Below are 17,863 nucleotides of genomic sequence, written 5' to 3' on the forward strand. Positions count from 1 at the left end.
GCAGCTGCTGTCTAGTGTCTACTGAACAGTAGGGTGTTATTGCGTGAGTCAGGGTGCTTCTAGACGAGACTTCCAAACTCTGAGAATTTTTCCCCCAAGTTTGCATGAAAATCCACACACATTTCTCCTAATACACACATTTTTGTGTGCAATTTTGACTAATATACATTTTTTCTAAGTAGTTTTCTCAAAAACACATTAAATGTATTTTAATGTTATTTTCCTTCATATACGCTTTTTTGCATATGCTTCCCCCTGGTAGACACATTCTGAATGCATTTTTTAAATCAGAGAACTCCCTTACAAAATTTGGAGAAATGCGAATTTCTAAGGATAACTGAGTTTCGGTTTACATATTGGTTTGAAACTGCAAAATTAGCGGTTCGCATTAAAATGTGAACCAAACAGATTTCTAGCCCATCCATGGCAATCGCCCTGACACAGAGGCCAGATGTCTTTGTCTCTGTTTGTTTCCCACTGCTCCTGCCGCATCATTCCTGGCCATCAGGAAAAACTTCCTGACTGTTAGAGCAGTACGACAATGGAACCAGTTACCTAGGGAGGTTGTGGGCTCTCCCACACTAGAGGCCTTCAAGAGGCAGCTGGACAACCATCTGTCAGGGATGCTTTAGGATGGATTCCTGCATTGAGCAGAGGGTTGGACTCTTTGGCCTTGTGGGCCCCTTCCAACTCTGCTATTGTATGATTCTATGATTCTTTCCTTGCCACATAAAATCCACTAGGAAGGGAAAGATGGGATAATTGTACAATGCCTTTTGATAGGAGCTGGAACCCTCCGAATTCTCCTGGCCTGGTTTGGTACGTTGGGAGGTGAAGGCGCTTACTTAAATGGACTGCTCTCTATTACCGTGGGGGGGGGGGTTTACCTCGCGCTAGTAGAGTCAGGTGCTGTACTCCTCCTTCCTGTATTTCCATTGGTGATGGACTCTTCTTGAGTGATGGATCGTTCTCTCTACTTGTCCACACGATGCAGCTGGAATTTTCATTCTGCCTTGAAGAAGCGGCTCTTGATCAGACAACTGAGGTGGTTTGTGGGGAGGAGAAGGATTGTTGTTACCGGGCATTCATCCGGGTAGATTTCGCTTCTCTGACCCAAATTGGCTAAGCTGGAGCTTCACATGTTTTGCCGCAGGCAACTGCTGCACCTAATGAAAGAGATCATGAATGCAAAAACAACACAGCCCAAGATGTGTTGGATTTGGGTATAAAACTTGGCTTGGGCACAGCAGCAAAATAATCTGCTCAAGGAATGGAGTCTTTGGTAGATGGTCAATTTGCTGGCACACTCCCTTCAATTTAAGAATGGGGTTTAGACAAAATAATAATAATAATAATAATAATAATAATAATAATAATAATAATAATAATGGCAGTACCTGTTTTCCTGAAAATTAACAGTCTTTGGTACGGTTCACACACCACGCAAACCCACACTCAGTGGTTGTGTGGGTTGTTGAACTGTGGATTAGAGTCTTGCCTGAACCCAAGACATTTTCAGCAAGGTTGCTTGTTAACCATGCAGTGTGGCTTGTTAACCACTCTGAACAATCCAACAACAACCCATGGGCTTTCAAGGTGGCTTGTCCCAGAAAAATAAGCCACACTGCATGGTTAACAAGGTACCCTGTGGAAAATGTCCTGCGTGCAGGAAACACGCTAACCCACAGTTCAACACACAACCCACCATTCAACCACTGTGGCTGCTTTCTAGGTGTGTGTGGAATGGGTCTACTTTGTCCCAAAATTCAGAAAGGAGCTCTGATGAGGTAGTTCTCCCCTCCAATTTTCTGAGAGGCTCTGTCTCTCCATACCATAGGATTACCCATTTGGGATAACCACTTCCTTATAGCCTATGGGAATTAACCAAAATGCTTACAGCTCTGTCATTTTTTAAGGTAAAGAGATGAAACTTGCACTGTGATAGCTCTTAAGTAGGGCTTTAGGCATGCCAAGTTTGAAGCAGATCGGTTTATCTCTTGACTTTTAGGATTTTTTAAAAAAAAGTTTGAGGTTTTAAAATTATTAAACCGCTGTCATTATTAAAGATAAAGAGGTGAAAGTTGGCACCATGATAGCTCTTAAGTAGGTGCCAAGTTTCATCTCTTTATCTTTAAAAATGAGAGCTGTAAGCATTTTGGTTAATTCCCATAGGCTATAATGAAATGGTGGTTATTGTGTTGTCCGAACTGAGCCTGTGTGTGGGTTAGCATGTTGTACAAACCCAGCCATTTTCTGTAGTGATATGCCTTAGCAAGGAAGGACAGAGCTCCTGCTTTGCATATAGAAGGCCCCAGTTTCAATACCTGGCATCTCCAGGTAGGACTGGGGAAATCCCTGCCTGGAACCCTGGAGAGACATTGGCCGTCAGTGTGGACCAGCCTTCCCCAACCTGGGTTCTTCCAGATGTTTGGGCCCACAACTCTCAACAGCTACGACCACTGGCCATGCTGGCTTGGGTGGACTGAGAGCCAAAATATCTGGAGGGGCCCAGTGGAGACAACCCTAAATGGGCCAATGGTCTGGCTTTGTATACGGCAGCTCCATGTACTCATGTTTCTTTTGTTCCATGGGAAATCCACTGAAAGGACAAATCAGAGTCAAATTGCAGCAATATCTCAGCTTGAAGGTTAGACACCCCTGTTTACGCAAATTAACACATAAAATTACCCAAAGGGTGAAAACAGGCATGACTTGAGAGCAGAGCTCACTGTAAATTCTCAAACTGCAACAAGAGCCTTGGCAGTGACTTTGTCTTCCAGGTTGTGGAATGCTTTCCCTCCAGAACTTGTCCCTGGGAGGAGAGGAGGTACGTTTCATCTGAACACAGTGAGGGCCCTTAACGCTCTAAAAATGTCACATGCACCCTTGCCCTAAACCACCTATTGGGTCACACAGAGGAGAGCCAGGATCTCTTCTCGATCCTCCCAGAGTGCAGGACACGGAATAATGGGCTCAAGTTAAAGGAAGCCAGATTCCAGCTGGACATCAGGAAAAACATCCTGACTGTTAGAGCAGTACGACAATGGAACCAGTTACCTAGGGAGGTTGTGGGCTCTCCCACACTAGAGGCATTCAAGAGGCAGCTGGACAACCATCTGTCAGGGATGCTTAGGGTGGATTCCTGCATTGAGCAGGGGGTTGGACTCGATGGCCTTGTAGGCCCCTTCCAACTCTGCTATTCTGTGATTCTATGATTCTATAAGAGAAGCCGACAAGCTTGCCTGCCACTCAGCTGTTTCCTGGGGCCTGGGGAAAGCGCTCCAAGACCCACCGGGTCCTTTGGATGATTTCCTGCCCCCCCTAAGCACCTCTGTTGCCTCCCTTCGCCACCCTCTTTCTTTCTTTCTTTCTTTCTTTCTTTCTTTTAGGAACGATGAGGTGGTTGCTGTGGCAAGTATGAACTACGATCCCCTTGTCTCCAAGGTTGCGGACGTCATGGGTGCTGGCAGAGCGATCCGGAAGCGAGACGTGGAGTAAGCAGATGCACCTGAGCCCAGGCTGCCATTTCCCACAGGCTCATTAGTCCACCCACCCATTTTTTCCCTTTTCTGTTTGCAAAGTTTCTTGACTGATCACAGAGGGAAGGGGTTACTGACAATCCCCCCCCCTCCGCCCTTTCTAGGAGGCACAGGGCCGTGTGGGACAATGTTGTCTGCATTCCACAAATGCACGGTTGAACCATAAAACTGAGCATTGATTGCAGCATCTGGTAGATCTCAGCATTTATTTTAAATTCAAGTTTCTAGTCCTTAAGCCTGCAAATATCAGCTCGAAAGTCAGACTGACAGTCTTTCTTTTCTGGGAAAGACTTTTGGCACTTCCCAGCGGTGGGACAGGTGAGCTTTTCCCCAGTAAGCGGATGCAGTGATAGGGAAACAGCTCACCTGCTTGGAAGCTTTTGGCTAATGCCTGGTGAGCGCTTCAGTGTTGGGGTGCTGTGACTTCCAGTGGACGAGGGTCGGCCTCATTGGCCTATTATTTTGGGTGTTCATTTTGACCCTTCCCATAAACAGTAAATGAAGTTGGAAAATTGTTGCAAAAAAGTAGCACATACATAATATGCAGAATTTTAAAAAGGCAAGTTCCTAGCCCCTGTGGCTGTAGAGAGAAACATGAAAGTGTGTGGTCAATGCCCGCTGAAATCTCAGAAGCCGGAGAAGTGGGCCAGCTTGGGGCAGAATTCTGATGGTCTGAGCAGGGTGGGAGGGGTGCAGAGTCCTGGGCTCTTGCAACAGGGTGATTCAGTTCGCAGCAAATATTTATCCTCCTCTTCTCTTTCTTTCTTCTTCTTTTTCTCCTTTTATGCTGCAATTTAAGGCTCTTCATCCGCTATGGCAAGTATGTATGCTTGAGTCGGCACGTTGCGCTTGCTAACCGTTTCACATCCAACAGCTAACTTTCCACCAGGAGCTCAGTCCGAGGAAACACTCCCTCCACTTTGAAAGGAGCCTCTGGATTATTAGAATTTGCCTGTTTCTGTAGTCCCGGGGTGGGGGGCGGGGCATGTGCCTCCCTGCTGCCCCCGCAAATTCAGTCAATATTTCAGAGAGTTGAAAGAAAGGATTTGCAGGTTTTCTGAACTGCCTTGAACTCTGGGTGGAGGCAGTCAATGGGCCCGTTCGGACAGCGCGCTAAACCATGGTTAGGCCACTAGCCCTTTTGCAGCAAGAAGTTAATGAGCGTGTTTAGACTGTGGTTGTGTAGCCACCATGGTTAGGAATGGTTCACGTGGCACGCTAAGCCACAATGTTTAGCTCAAAATGCTTAACCACCGTGGCTCAGCGTGTCATCTGAACAGGGTCAGTGGGAGAGCTTTAGAAGAGGGAGCATTGCTGCTGCTGCCCCGCCGTCTGTCTCCTCTGGCTAACACCTCTGCGCCTTTCCAACCTGCAAACCGCCCTTGTCTGCTTGCAGCCCAGGGTTAAGGCTCTTGGGCGGAAGATCAGGAAGCGTTCCCGCAATGATGCTCCTTTTTTGTCTTCCCTATAGAACTGGAGACATGTCCTGGCTCACTGGAAAAGGCTCCTAACAGCCCAAGAAACAAACGGATGGTTTTCGACGGACTCCGCAGAGGAGCGCCACGCGCCCTTCGGAGAGTTTGAGGAACCCGGCACCTTCCCCCAAACCTTCCCCAGGGCCCTTGTTCTCCTCCCGCCTCCCCCAAGGGACCCTCCACGGCAAGATTCACCTGCACTTTAGTAGCCGATCATGGCCTGGCCTTCTTGGCCTTCTGGGGCCAGGCTGGACGCACGCTGCTGGAGAGCTCTCCACGAGGTCAGGGGAACTGCTGCAGAGAGTGGGAGGCGCCGGTCACTCGCAGTCTCTTGGCACTGGTGTGGAGAGCCTTTGTCCGGAGCAAAGGGGCTGCAAAGGCTACTCTCTGGCAGGGGAAATCTCCACGGATTGCTGTCGGCCCCATCCATGGTGGCTGCTGCTGCTCACCATCCCCGCTCAGACGGCCGTTCCTCCTTTCTGCTCCGTGGCCTGCCACGGTTCCTCCCAAGCACGTTCTTCCATGCTTTTACTGCAGTGAGCTCGCCGCCGCCGCCTTCTTCCTTCATGTGGGCCAGTGGCCACAGACCTGGGAAGTGTCTTGGAGCAACCCTGAGCAAAGGGAAACAGGGCGGGCAGAGGAGGGAGGCGAGAAGCCCGGTTGTGCATGGGAACGCCTGCCGTCCCTCGCTTCCCTTTGTCGGCCAAATTGCTGCTGCATTTGCATAGGTGCAGCTTTCTCCTGGCTCTCTCCTGCCCGGTGGGGAACTCTATGGGTGTTCTCCTGGAATGCAGAAGCAGCACAGCATTCAGCTTCCTAGTCATTGCAGCTTCCTTCCTTCCTTCCTTTTTAAAGAAGCAAGTTTCTAGCCCTCAAGGGGTTGCCAAGTTACGCTTGCAAGTGTGTGGGGAATGTGCCTGCTGAAATCTCAGTAGCCGGAGAGGTGGAGCAATACTATTTTCAATACTCCTCCTACGATTAGCAAGCCAGAATAAATTCCTGAAGGTCAGAGAAACAAGGCAAATGGTTCCCACTTGCAGCATCCATACAGATACCAGAATTCTGGTTTTCTTGGTTGCTTGAATTTGTCTTTTCTTTTCACCCTGGCTAAACAGAGCTGCCCAGAGAGAGGCACATACCTGTCCCGTGAGGTGTAGGGGGTGGGGAGGCGGAACCTCTCCAAATAATCCACCCAAATAATTGCTCCCAACTGTTACTTCCTCTGGTCAGTCAATTGGCTTTTTCTAGATATGTTTTCGTTGCAATTCTGGGGCCTGCTTGCTGGGAATGATGGGAGTTGCAGTCCAGCACACCTGGAGGGCACCAGCTTGGAAAAGGCCAACACAGGAGAAATGAGAGGCCCAGGTTTGCTTTTAGCGGAAGTGGCAAATCATTCCCATCGGAAACTCCAGGCCCCGAGGGCGGGTTCTTCATGTGCTTGGTTCCTGCTAAATTTCTCTTCCCGAGTGGTCATCCCCCTGGTGGGGGTGCAGCTGTGGAAGAGGCTGCAGCTGAGCCTCCTCCCCCTTCCTCAAAGAGGGCTAGCCGCCTGCTCCAAGCCTCTGAAGCACCCTCCGCCTCTGCCGTGCTGATAGCAGAGTTGCCCTGTTCCAGGTTGACAGAGGCCTGGTGGTTGCAGGCAGGACTTCTACAGCTGCAGCATTTCTTGTTGCTACTGTTGGATTCCTGCTCCTGGGGTGGGATGAGGTGGGCTGCTCAAAGCCCAAAGCGGTGGTGACGGCATTTGCTTGACCATGTAGCTTCATGGGGCCAAATCTAAATGTCCGCTCACTTTGTCAAGGTGTCATGCAAAATTAGCCATCTCACAATTTGTCCACTTTTTTCTAGGTTCTTAATAAACTAATATACATGATACCACCCGTCTCCTGTCTTGCTTCAAATTGTGCTGTTGGTTGGGATGACAGGAGGCCTCTTCTGGCATTGCCCCGTTTTCTTTCTATTTATTAACTTATTGCATTTCTATACCGCCCAATAGCCGGAGCTCTCTGGGCGGTTCACAAAAATTAAAACCATTCCAAGTATAAAACAACAGTATAAAAACATGATATAAAATATGATATTAAAAGCACAACCAGGATAAAATCAGCAACAGAGCAGAAATACAAATTGAAAACACACATTTTCTAACGGTGCCCTGCTCCTGTGCCTTTAAACTCAGCCTGACGAGGCACATTTAACTGGCGTGTGGATGTCGCCCCCCCCATCACTGGAAAAAGTGTCACTTTCCGAACTGTACCTGGTGTTTGGAGGCCACTGGGTTTCGCTGGTGCACCCGTGTGGTCTCTCTGGCCGAGTGGGTAGAGCTTTCTCCCCCCTCATCCTCTGGGATCCTCATGATGGGCCTTGAGGAGGGATTTGAAAGCAGGAAGGTGTCCTGGGAGGCAGCTCCAGGCCTGAGAGGCAGCAAGGGGGAATTGAGGGACCAGGAGACCTTTGGACGGCTCAGGGCACAGAAGGTGAGAGACAGTGGCGTGTGGGGAGATCAGAGGCCTACAGCCAAGCAGGGGCAAGAAAGGGATTTAAGTAGTGCCATGTCATCACAGCTTTTTATGTTTTTAAACTTCGTATATTTGTTTTTAATGTTTACTGTTTTTAACTTTTGTAAACTGCCCAGAGAGCTTCGGCTATGGGGCGGTATATACCGTATTTCTTCGATTGTAAGACGCCATCGATTGTAAGACGCACACTAATTTCAGAACCACCAAGAGAAAAAAAAAAGCTTTGATTCTAAGAAGTAATAAACGCACCTGCAATTCTAAGATGCACCCCGTTTTTAGAGATGGGAGGGAGGTTCTGGGCTCTCCCACACTAGAGGAATACAAGAGGCAGCTGGACAACCCTCTGTCAGGGATGCTTTAGGGTGGATTCCTGCATTGAGCAGGGGGTTGGATTCGATGGCCTTGTAGGCCCCTTCCAACTCTGCTATTCTATGATTCTATGTTTCTATGTTTATATGGTGAAAAAAGTGCATCTTAGAATCGAAGAAATTAGCAAGGGAGTGCTGGATACAGGTGAGAGGACTGAGGTGAGTCAGTGGAAGACTAGAGAGGATCATGGTCCAGGAAGAGGTGACCAGGTCACGGACCAGAGCTTTTGCAAAGCGGTGGGGGAAAGAGCCCTATTTTGGAAACGTTATAAATAGAGAAGTGACAGGGCTTGGGTGTAAGAATGAGAGAGAAATTCATTGGGTTCACATTTTAATGCAAACTTAACTTTGCACTTGTATTTATTTATTTTATTTTATTTTATTTATTACATTTATATCCCACCTTTTTTCCTCCATGGAGCCCAAGACAGTGTACATTATCCTCCTGCTGTCCATTTTATCCTCACAACAGCAACCCTGTGAGGTAGGATGGGCTGAGAGTCTGTGACTGGCCCAAAGTCACCCAGTGGGTTTCTGTGGCCGAGGGGGGACTAGAACCCAGATCTCCTGACTCCCAGTCCAACACCTTAGCCACTACACCAAATAAATAAATAAAAACCAGTTTTCCTTTGAAATTCGCACTTCCCCCAAATTTTCAGTGGAGTTCTTCCAACAAAAAATGCATTATAAAATATATAGAAGCGAAAGGTGCACACAAAAATCTTATATGCATTTTTGTGCACATTTTATGTGTATATACGCAAATTCAAAACTGCATTATATTAGGAAAGTTGCTGGCACGTGCACATTAGACAAAAATATCTACAAAAATGCACGGATTCCGAGAAATACACAAATGTGTCTGATTTCCATGCAAATGTTTGGGACAAACTGAATTTAAGACAGGGAAAATGAACACTGGAGAGAAAGCGTAATTCACAGATTCGTTCATCTCTACTTGCTGACAGACTGAATATGAGGAACAAAAGGGAGAGAGGAGCCCACGACCACGCCGTGGCTTTGGGCCTTTTCAACAGGATGGATGGTAAATTAGGGATGAGGATTCGTTGGCTTTGCATTGAAATTTGTAATTCCTGAACAAATGGAAACACAGTTATCTTTTGGCATTCCCTCCTCCCTGAATTTTGCAATAAAGTTCTCCAATCAAGAATGTGTACATTGTGGAATGGTTTGCACAAGAAACTGTGCATTTTTGAAAATAACATGAAAATGCATTGTATATGGAGAAATTGCTTGCAAAATGATGTACAAAAATGCATAAAGGGAAATGAGACTATTAGAGGGAGAGGGAAAGGAAGCAGCTGCTGAACTTTGCAACTTAGAATCTAGTGCCTGAATTTGTTTTTTTCCTCCTCCCTCCCAATCCCCCTTTCCTTTTGTGTCATTTTTTTTTTAGATTGTAGGCTTGTGGGGAGAGACCATCTTAAGAAATATTTTTGTAAGCCACCTTGAGAGCCTTTTGGCTAAAGGGTAGGATAAAAGTGCTAAAATAAATAAATGTATATGAAAATGCAGAGAAATGTCCCTGTGGCATTGTTGTTTTTTAATTGCAAACTGTTGCTGAACTGGAACAAAATGAAGACAAAAGAATGGCTAAATGAAACGGAGAGCTTTGCCCATCCCTAATGGCGATATTATTAGTGGATAAAGAGAGTGTCTGGGGAGAGGAGAGTTTAGGAGGGAAGCCCCCCCCCCCCGATTGTGGGAAGCCCACTCCTCTCGTTGCTTGACTGGGACTGAAGAGATGAGCTTGCCCAGCACCTGGGGGGTGGGGTACGATACACAGCCGGTGGGCTACCTTTCGCTTTGTGGGTCACCAATTGCTTTGCTTCGTTACCTTTAACGGCAACTTTGTCTGTAGCTACCGGGGCTGTGAAGCTGTACAAGGTCAGCGTGGGATCATGTTGCCATCTGCAGATCAAAGCGCTGTTAAAGTTGTCTGTGAAGTAGCTGGTCAAAAACCAGCCACTCCTGCCCCATGTTGTGCCACGGGGCAGGGAAAGGAAGAAGGCAGCTTGACCCAGCAAACGGTGTTTTCTGCTTCCTGGGCCCTATTTTGAGCACGGCCGGATTACTCCTGGCCAGACGGGCGGCATGCGGCCCGAGCGACAGCTGAGCTGCTCTCCAGCCCTGTAATTCGATTAGCGGTGCGTCTTCCCAGCCCTGCCTGATCCAGGTCGGGAACGGGAGGGAGGTGGGTGAGGAACAGGACAGGGGGCAGACGGTGGTCCCTCGGCGAGAACCATGGCGCTGCAGACGCCTCTCCCTCCCAATCTCCGGAAGGGCTTGACGACTTTCAGTGGCTCTCTCTTCATCAACAATAAGACGGGCGACTGTGGCGTGGCACATATGTACCAGCCAGGTAGGATGTTTGGGCAGCGGTCTTCCATAGGGCCCGGGCACAACTAGCGGGGCCTTCAACATTGCACGGAGGCTAATGACGCTCCACTATTCCTACATCCCACCCCCTGCCGATGCTCCAGGTTTCAGTTAGAACTCAGACGGAGCTGTCCAAGGTGTGAGGAACCTGGGATAGCTCCTGAGGCGTTCTGATTGTTTCTGACCGAAATCCAGAGCGGTTTACTACCCCACTGACATCAGAGCCACCAGCCTCCACTGGTTGTATTACTTATTGTGTTTCTACCTGCTATTCAGTTAGTCTGAAACAGTTATTCTGAAAGCCCTAAACGGTTTGGGGCCAGGTTATTTGAAGGAACGCCTCCTCCCATATGTACCTGCCTGGACCTTAAGATCATCCACAGGGGCCCTTCTCTGTGAGCCCCTGCCAAAGGAAGTGAGGCAAGTGGCTACTAGGAGGAGGGCTTTCTCTACTGTGGCACCCCGGCTGTGGAATGAGCTCCCCAGAGAGGTCCGCCTGGTGCCTACACTGTACTCCTTTCGTCGCCAGCTGAAGACCTTTTTATTCTCTCAGTATTTTAACACTTAATTTTAACTTAAATTTAAATCTTACTGTTTTAACTCTGTATTTTAATCTCATATCAATTTTGCTGCGTGGTTTTATCCTGGTTGTGCTTTTTATACTGTATTTTGTATTTGTGCTTTTAACTTGTTGGTTGTTTTATGATGGTTTTAATTTTTGTGAACCGCCCAGAGAGCTTTGGCTATTGGGCAGTATAAAAATGTAATAAATAAATAAATAAATAAATAAATAAATTGTCCTGCACAGACTACTTGCTTTCGTCCATTCTCTGTTCCCCTCATAAAATGAATGATTATTTATTCACTTGTTTGTTTTTACATTTATTTCCCACACACAAGGAGCCCAAGGCAGCATATATGATCCTCCTCCTCCTCCTCCTCCTCCTCTCCATTTTGTCCTCACATCAACCCTGTGAGGTAGGTCAGTCTGAGAGTCAGTATCTGCCTGAGTGGGGACTAGGATCCGCTCCTGAGTCCCCGTCTGCCCCTCTAAACGCTACACCACACTGGCTGTAGTTCTGTTACGGAACTATAAAACATGGGCCATGATCCTGTGCAGGCCCTAAGACATTTAGTGCTTGCGCATGAGGATTTAGACATCTGTAGTAGAGACAAAATGTCTGCCCCCACCCCAACACGCATGAGTTTTAACCTCTAGGGAAAAGCAAGAAATGTTTTTGTCTACACTCGCTGTCTTGACTTTCTTTCTAGTAACTCTGCTTTGGATCCTTTTCAATCTGGATTCCATCCTCTACATTCCACCGAAACAGCCCTTACTAAGATCACCAATGATCTCCTTACAGCCAAGTCTAAAGGCCATTATTCCGTTCTTATTCTCCTTGCTCTAACTGCAGCCTTTGACACAGTTGATCATGATCTTCTCTTAGATTCCCTTCATGACCTTGGATTTTGTGGCTCTGTCTATAACTGGTTTGCCTCCTATCTAGCGGGTCGCTCTTTCAGCGTGTTGGCTAATGGCAGCTCGTCTTCCTCCTTTCCCCTTTCAGTAGGGGTTCCGCAAGGCTCAGTGCTTGGCCCGTTGTTGTTTTCCTTATACATGTTGCCCTTGGGCAAGCTTATTCAATCTCATGGCCTCCAATATCATCTGTACGCCGATGATACACAACTATATCTGTCATCTCCGGAATTTTCTCCTGATGTTCACGATCGTATCTCGGCATGTCTTTCAGATATCTCAGCTTGGCTGCTTCATCGTCGTTTGAAACTTAATATGGCAAAGACTGAATTGCTTGTTTTTCCTCCTAAACCTTCTCCTCATCTCTCATTCTCTCTTACTGTCAATGATGTTACGCTTACTCTGGTCAAGGAAGCTCGTAGCCTTGGCTTTATATTTGACTCCTCGCTCTCCTTTATTCCTCATATTGAGGCAGTAGCTAAATCTTGTCGTTTCTTCCTGTATAATATTGCCAGGATTCGATCATTTTTGTCTGTCTCTTCTGCCAAGACGCTTGTTCATGCGCTGGTTATTTCACGGTTGGACTACTGCAACCTTCTTCTCTCTGGCCTTCCTTCTTCTCACATCAGTCCGTTGGTTTCTGTTCACCACTCTGCCGCAAAGATCATCTTCTTGGCTCGCCGCTCTGACCATGTTACTCTGCTTCTGAAATCTCTTCATTGGCTTCCAATTCACTTCAGAATCCAATATAAACTTCTCCTGTTAACCTTCAAAGCTTTTCACGGTCTAGCTCCTTCCTATCTCTCCTCTCTCATCTCACACTATTGCCCCGCTCGTGCTCTTCGCTCCTTTGATGCCATGTTTCTCGCCTGCCCAAGGGCCTCTACTTCCCTTGCTCGGCTTCGTCCATTTTCTTCTGCTGCCCCTTACGCCTGGAACGCTCTTCCAGAACATTTGAGAACTACAAGTTCAATCGCAGCTTTTAAAGCTCAACTAAAAACTTTTCTTTTTCCTAAAGCTTTTAAAACTTGAAGTTGTGCGGACTTTATACTGCTAGTCTTACCCTACCCTGTGCCTGCTTACCCTACCCTGTGCCTGTTGGCATTCTCTTCCCCTCCTTATTGTTTTACTATGATTTTATTAGATTGTAAGCCTATGCGGCAGGGCCTTGCTATTTACTGTTTTACTCTGTACAGCACCATGTACATTGATGGTGCTATATAAATAAATAATAATAATAATAATGTTTATTCCTATCGTTACTCAATTCATTTTCATTGCTGAAAACCTTCATTAATTTTATTATTCAGGAGAAGAGTATTCATTGTCACAAATATCATGTATTTCCCCAAACATTTCACTTCCAATGGATTTAAGCAGAGAGGATCTCCTTTTGTGCCCAGCTTCCTAGGTGTTGGAGACCAAGGGTGTAAGTCATGCTTTACAACACATTACACATGTCTCCTCAGAACTAAGTCCCATTGACTTCAATGGGGCTTACTCCCAGGAAATGGGCATAGGGCTGCAATCTTAGTTGTGCCTAACTTATCCCATAAATTTCAGTTGAACTTTACAGCCAGTGTGTGTAGTGGTTAGAGTGATGGACTGGGTATCGGAGGATCCAGGTTCTAGCCCCCACTCATCTGTGAAGCTCGCTGAATGACTTTGGTCCAGTAACAGACTCTCAGCCCATCCTACCTCATAGGGTTGCTGTGAGGAAAAAATGGAGAGGAAGAGTATCATGTACTCTGCCTTGGGCTCCTTCAAGGGAAGGCTGGATATAAATCTAATGATAAATAAATAAATAAATAAATAAATAAATAAATAGGCTTCCTCCTCCTGGTGCCTTCCAGATGTGTTGGGCTGAGCATGGAGAAGGAGCCAGGGCGGAGAGAACCACAACAGTTATGAGGTAGCAGGGGATGGGGAGGGGTGAGCACTTTCTGGGAACCGAGGTCAGAGCATTAGCTCTGAGCTCAGTTCCGAGAAACTGAAAAATCCCATGCAATCTAGACAGTGTCTAGTGGCCATAGGATTCCTCCCAAAAAGCAGCTAATAAATCTTTGTAAAAAAATTAAAAAATAAGAAGAAAACTGGTAATCATTCCATAGGAAACCATTTTCTTCCTGACCTGCTGTTTCAAACAATCCTTTCTATTTTCTATCCTGTTCAGGGCACACAGTGCTTTCCAGCCTGCCGCTACAAATGATGCTCTATTTCAACGTCTTCTATTTCCCGTTCTGGTGTCTGTCGGAGGGGGTCATGCTGGAACTCAAGGTATCAACGTGCCATTGAAGGCTGTTTTGTGTAGCCTCTGTGTGTGTGTGTGTGTGTGTGTGTGTGTGTGTTGTTGGAGATTTCCATCCACTCAACGCTTGGGGTTGTTGAACAGGGCAGGAGCCCTGGGGGCTTCACCACTGGCGCTATGGAAGAGACAGGGCCGGTGTGAACAATTTGATGCCTCTTGCAGCTGCAGCAAATGATCTAGTGATAGTTCTGTTCCATTCTGGGCTGCATCTGGAATGTCAGCTCTGGGAGCCACGTTTCAAGAAAGTGCAACCAGTGGGCAACATTTACCCAAGAGAAGAGAAGATTTAGGGGAGACATAATAGTGGTCTTCAAATATCTGAAATGGTGCTGTGCAAAAGATGGGGCAGAGTTGTCCTCTGTTGCTCCTTCAACTCCCAGAAGCCCCTGTCAGGACCCCGGGTGTTGAAGTCCAAAACATCTGGATATCTACTTTCTGCCCACCCTGGACTAGATGACTTCCATGGACCTTCTCATGAACTGGGAGGTATTTGGGAGAGACCGCAAAGGATCTGGGTGCACGCTCTTCTAGGAGCACGTGTTGCTTAGGAATGTGGGAGGCTGCAGTAGACTGAATCAGGGCCACTGGTCTGCCTGCCTGTCTGACTGTAAGTGGCTATGGATGGTTCCAGGCAGGAAGCCCTCCCCCGTGGACTAAGCGTGGAACCTTCTGCCCGGGAGGCCTGTGCTCCACCTGTGAGCCAGAGCTCTTCCCCGGTCATCGGCAGCCCTAAAGAGCAGTGATCCTTCTCAAATGCCCACTGGCATTGCATGTACAGGGAGGCCAGTTGTTAGACCAGCTTTGAGATTTGAAAGAGAAGGAAATACTTTGATTGCCCAATACTGTAAGTATTGCAGAGCAAGAGATGAACCCGCAGGTCTCCAAATCAGCCCTGGGGAAAAGACTCCCACACTACAGTCATTCAAGAGGCAGCTGGACAACCATCTGTCAGGGATGCTGTAGGGTGGATTCCTGCATGGAGCAGGGGGTTGGACTCGATGGTCTTGTAGGCCCCTTCCAACTCTGTTATTCTATGATTCTATGACTCCTCACAGCTTGGTACCTACAGGCTGATCACAGCCATAGCTGCAGATGTGCAGGACTTGAGCTCAACCACCTCTCCCTGCCCTGCTAAATTTGCAATGCCAGGAGACCTTAACATATTTGGTGCTGTGCAGAGGACAAAACAGGAGCAAGGAAGCCTCCAGGGCGTGAGGAAATAGTTCATTCACCTGAGCAGCATTTTGGCAACAGTCTTTTCCCTGTTAAAAAAAAGTAAAACTCTTTCCACCTTGTAAATCTCCAACAATGAGATTTCAAAACCTTCCTGGTTTGTTCTTCAACAGCTTCCTACAATTCTACGGCTTGATCTGCCTTTCCAGCGTTTAGCCCTGTTGCTTCATGCCCAGTATGGTGCAGAGCGGTTTAGGAGAAGACCGGTCTCGCGTGTTTAAAGGAGTGGGTGGAGTCCGGGGCAGCAGGGAGTTGTGCTACAGCCTTCCTCAAGCTCATGCCCCCCACGTTTTGGACTGCAACTCCCATGCTGTCTGGGAATGATGGGAACTGTAGTCCAACACATCTGGAAGGCACCAGCTTGGGGAAGGGTGGTGCCCCATGTTGTGGGCTGATGAATTCTGTGTGGTGAAATCAAGCTGGTTTCTTTTCATCTCTCTATTTTAATGTTCTTACAGTATAGTTTGCTGCCCACTTACTATCAGTTTCTGCTTGTTGCTGCATACCTGTTGCTCACCTTAGCTGAAGGTTTGCGCCTGTACCTTGGATACCTTGGAAATTTGCAGGAAAAGGTAATTTCCAGGAAAACGGGGGGCTACGACTATTTGTTTACATTTATGTCATATACTTTTATTTCTGGAAACCATCCTTCATCAACAATGGATCCCAGAGCGTTTAAAGCCACATATTAAAATAGCAAATACTCAACAAACATATACTACATTTTAATTATAATATTATGATAGTTCAGATACTACCCCACCATCCATACTCCTACACAATATACTGGCGTTCTTCAAACACTTTCCGCCACGACCCAGTGCAATACTCTCAGACCCCTCAAGGCCCTCTTCCTGTGCTCAGTCTGAAACTGTCTGCCATGGAATGTGCAGGGCAGGAAGCAGGGATTGAGAGATTCACCGTCCCTGAATGAACCTCCCTTCCACCTTCCAACGTTTGCAAACCTTTGAACTGCACCGACATTTTCAGTTTTGCTGTTGTACGTTTGGGGTGCACATTGGAGAGTCAAATTTGCAGTCTGAATGTGAAATTTGGTATCAAAATGTGAGTGCTTTGGACTTGTCAGTGTCTCTTAAGTATTTCGTTTTTAGTTCATGTCAAAATGTTGAAATCTCAAAAGCAGCCAACTCTCAAATTCTGTCAAAATGAAACAAAAATAGAACTGCATGTCAGCTAGCTAATACTGTCAGATATCAGCTGCCAAATAGCTAATACTGAAATCAGATAATTGAATCAAGTATCCAATCTTGAACTAAATATAATTGGATGCCAAAGGCCTGGCAAGCACTTGCTTTATTTCTTCCATTTTTCATCTCACCCACCTTTCAAGTAACTCAGGGTTCCCCTTCCATTTTATCCTCACAAGGTAGGTTATCCTTGGGGAAAGTGAGACTGGGATCAAGGTCACCTAGAGAGCTCCTTGGTTAAGTGTGGATTTAAACTCATGGGTCCTAAGTTTTAGTCCAACACTCTAACCATGGCCACACAGGCTTTCGCACTCAACTCTTGAGAGAACAGGTGTCTCTACATTAAGTAAAAAACCTGCATTGAATTGAGGAAAGTCCTTCCTCGGCAAGTTCATAGCGTTACATCGGCACTACACGCTGCTGATATCGCACCATTCAACTTTACTAGCTTCTCTGTGATCTTTTTGAAAGTGGGGTAAAAGGGGGAAATCATGGGAGATGCCCCAGAGGTTAGCGACATTGTGTAAAGGACCCGCGAACTCCTGTGCATGATCACAAACGTGCAATCAATGGCTCGTGTAGAGACACCCAATGCTTAGTGGAGGGTAAATATGAAAAATTCATAGAGGAGAATTGTGGGGAGCAAATTTGGCTCCAATGCAGACTAGGCTTCCCTTGTGCTTCCGAGACCAATTTCAGGGGTGAGATTTGGGGCTTGGTGGCCACCAAAGGGTGAACCCTTGCACAGAGCAGCGCCCCACGTGGGTCAGGTCTTTCCAGCCTCACTAGCAAACAGCCAACCCCTCTTCCGGGTCTGCTGCAGGTTCCGGAGCTCGCTGGCTTCATCCTCCTGTCCTTCCTGATTGAGATGCCCGTCCTGCTGTTCATCCTGACTGATGAACACATCGTCAGGCTGCCCCTGGAGACGGCGGTGCACCTGATCCTCCTCCTGTTCCTCGTCTCGGAGATCTCAGCCGCCTTCCCGGCACTCAAAGGGATGGCCAAAGAGCTGGCCCTGCAGTTCTACCTGAAGCAATTTGAAGAGGGGCCGGGCAGGGTGGGGCAGCAGGCCAAGAGCACAAGAGCCGGCCAGTGGGGCAGCCAGCCGCCAATAGGCCCTGAACCCGCCCCACTGTCTGCACGGAATCACTGACGGGCCTCTTACTGCAAAAGAAGGCTCCAAACCCCATGTGAGGCAATACCTTTATTAGGACTAATAAAAGAGTGAGCAAGCTTCTGGGTCCTCCAGAACTCTTCATCAGGCTAGATCAGGAGTGCACAAGCTGCCCTCCCAGGCCTTAACTGTGTGCCCCCACAAACATTCACATATAGATTG

General features: G+C 47.3%; 2 protein-coding genes across 2 annotated transcripts in view; both read left to right on the plus strand.

Moving 5' to 3' along the window:
• Positions 1 to 5,050, plus strand: part of AIFM3 (apoptosis inducing factor mitochondria associated 3) — a 53,302-nt gene extending 48,252 nt beyond the window's left edge. Inside the window, exons 18-20 of the mRNA XM_063143840.1 lie at positions 3,390 to 3,494; positions 4,339 to 4,359; positions 5,011 to 5,050. Of these exons, the coding sequence (XP_062999910.1) occupies positions 3,390 to 3,494; positions 4,339 to 4,359; positions 5,011 to 5,050 (166 nt within the window). The remainder of the gene's footprint in view (positions 1 to 3,389; positions 3,495 to 4,338; positions 4,360 to 5,010) is intronic.
• A 5,116-nt stretch (positions 5,051 to 10,166) lies between these two features.
• Positions 10,167 to 17,680, plus strand: LOC134410533 (transmembrane protein 17B-like). The gene is made up of 4 exons (XM_063143838.1): positions 10,167 to 10,284; positions 13,952 to 14,055; positions 15,778 to 15,891; positions 17,351 to 17,680. Exons 1-4 carry the CDS (start codon positions 10,167 to 10,169, stop codon positions 17,678 to 17,680), a joined length of 666 nt encoding a protein of 221 aa, XP_062999908.1.
• Positions 17,681 to 17,863: the final 183 nt, after the last annotated feature.

The sequence above is a fragment of the Elgaria multicarinata genome, chromosome 18, assembly GCF_023053635.1.
Source record: "Elgaria multicarinata webbii isolate HBS135686 ecotype San Diego chromosome 18, rElgMul1.1.pri, whole genome shotgun sequence".
Classification (NCBI taxonomy): Eukaryota; Metazoa; Chordata; class Lepidosauria; order Squamata; family Anguidae; genus Elgaria; species Elgaria multicarinata.

Coding starts and splice junctions, on each gene's coding strand:
- LOC134410533 (XM_063143838.1), top strand. CDS start 10,167: ATGGCGCTGCAGACGCCTCTCCCTCCCAATCTCCGGAAGGGCTTGACG. Junction 10,285..13,951: donor GGCACATATGTACCAGCCAG/GTAGGATGTTTG, acceptor TATCCTGTTCAG/GGCACACAGTGCTTTCCAGC. Junction 15,892..17,350: donor TTGGAAATTTGCAGGAAAAG/GTAATTTCCAGG, acceptor GGTCTGCTGCAG/GTTCCGGAGCTCGCTGGCTT.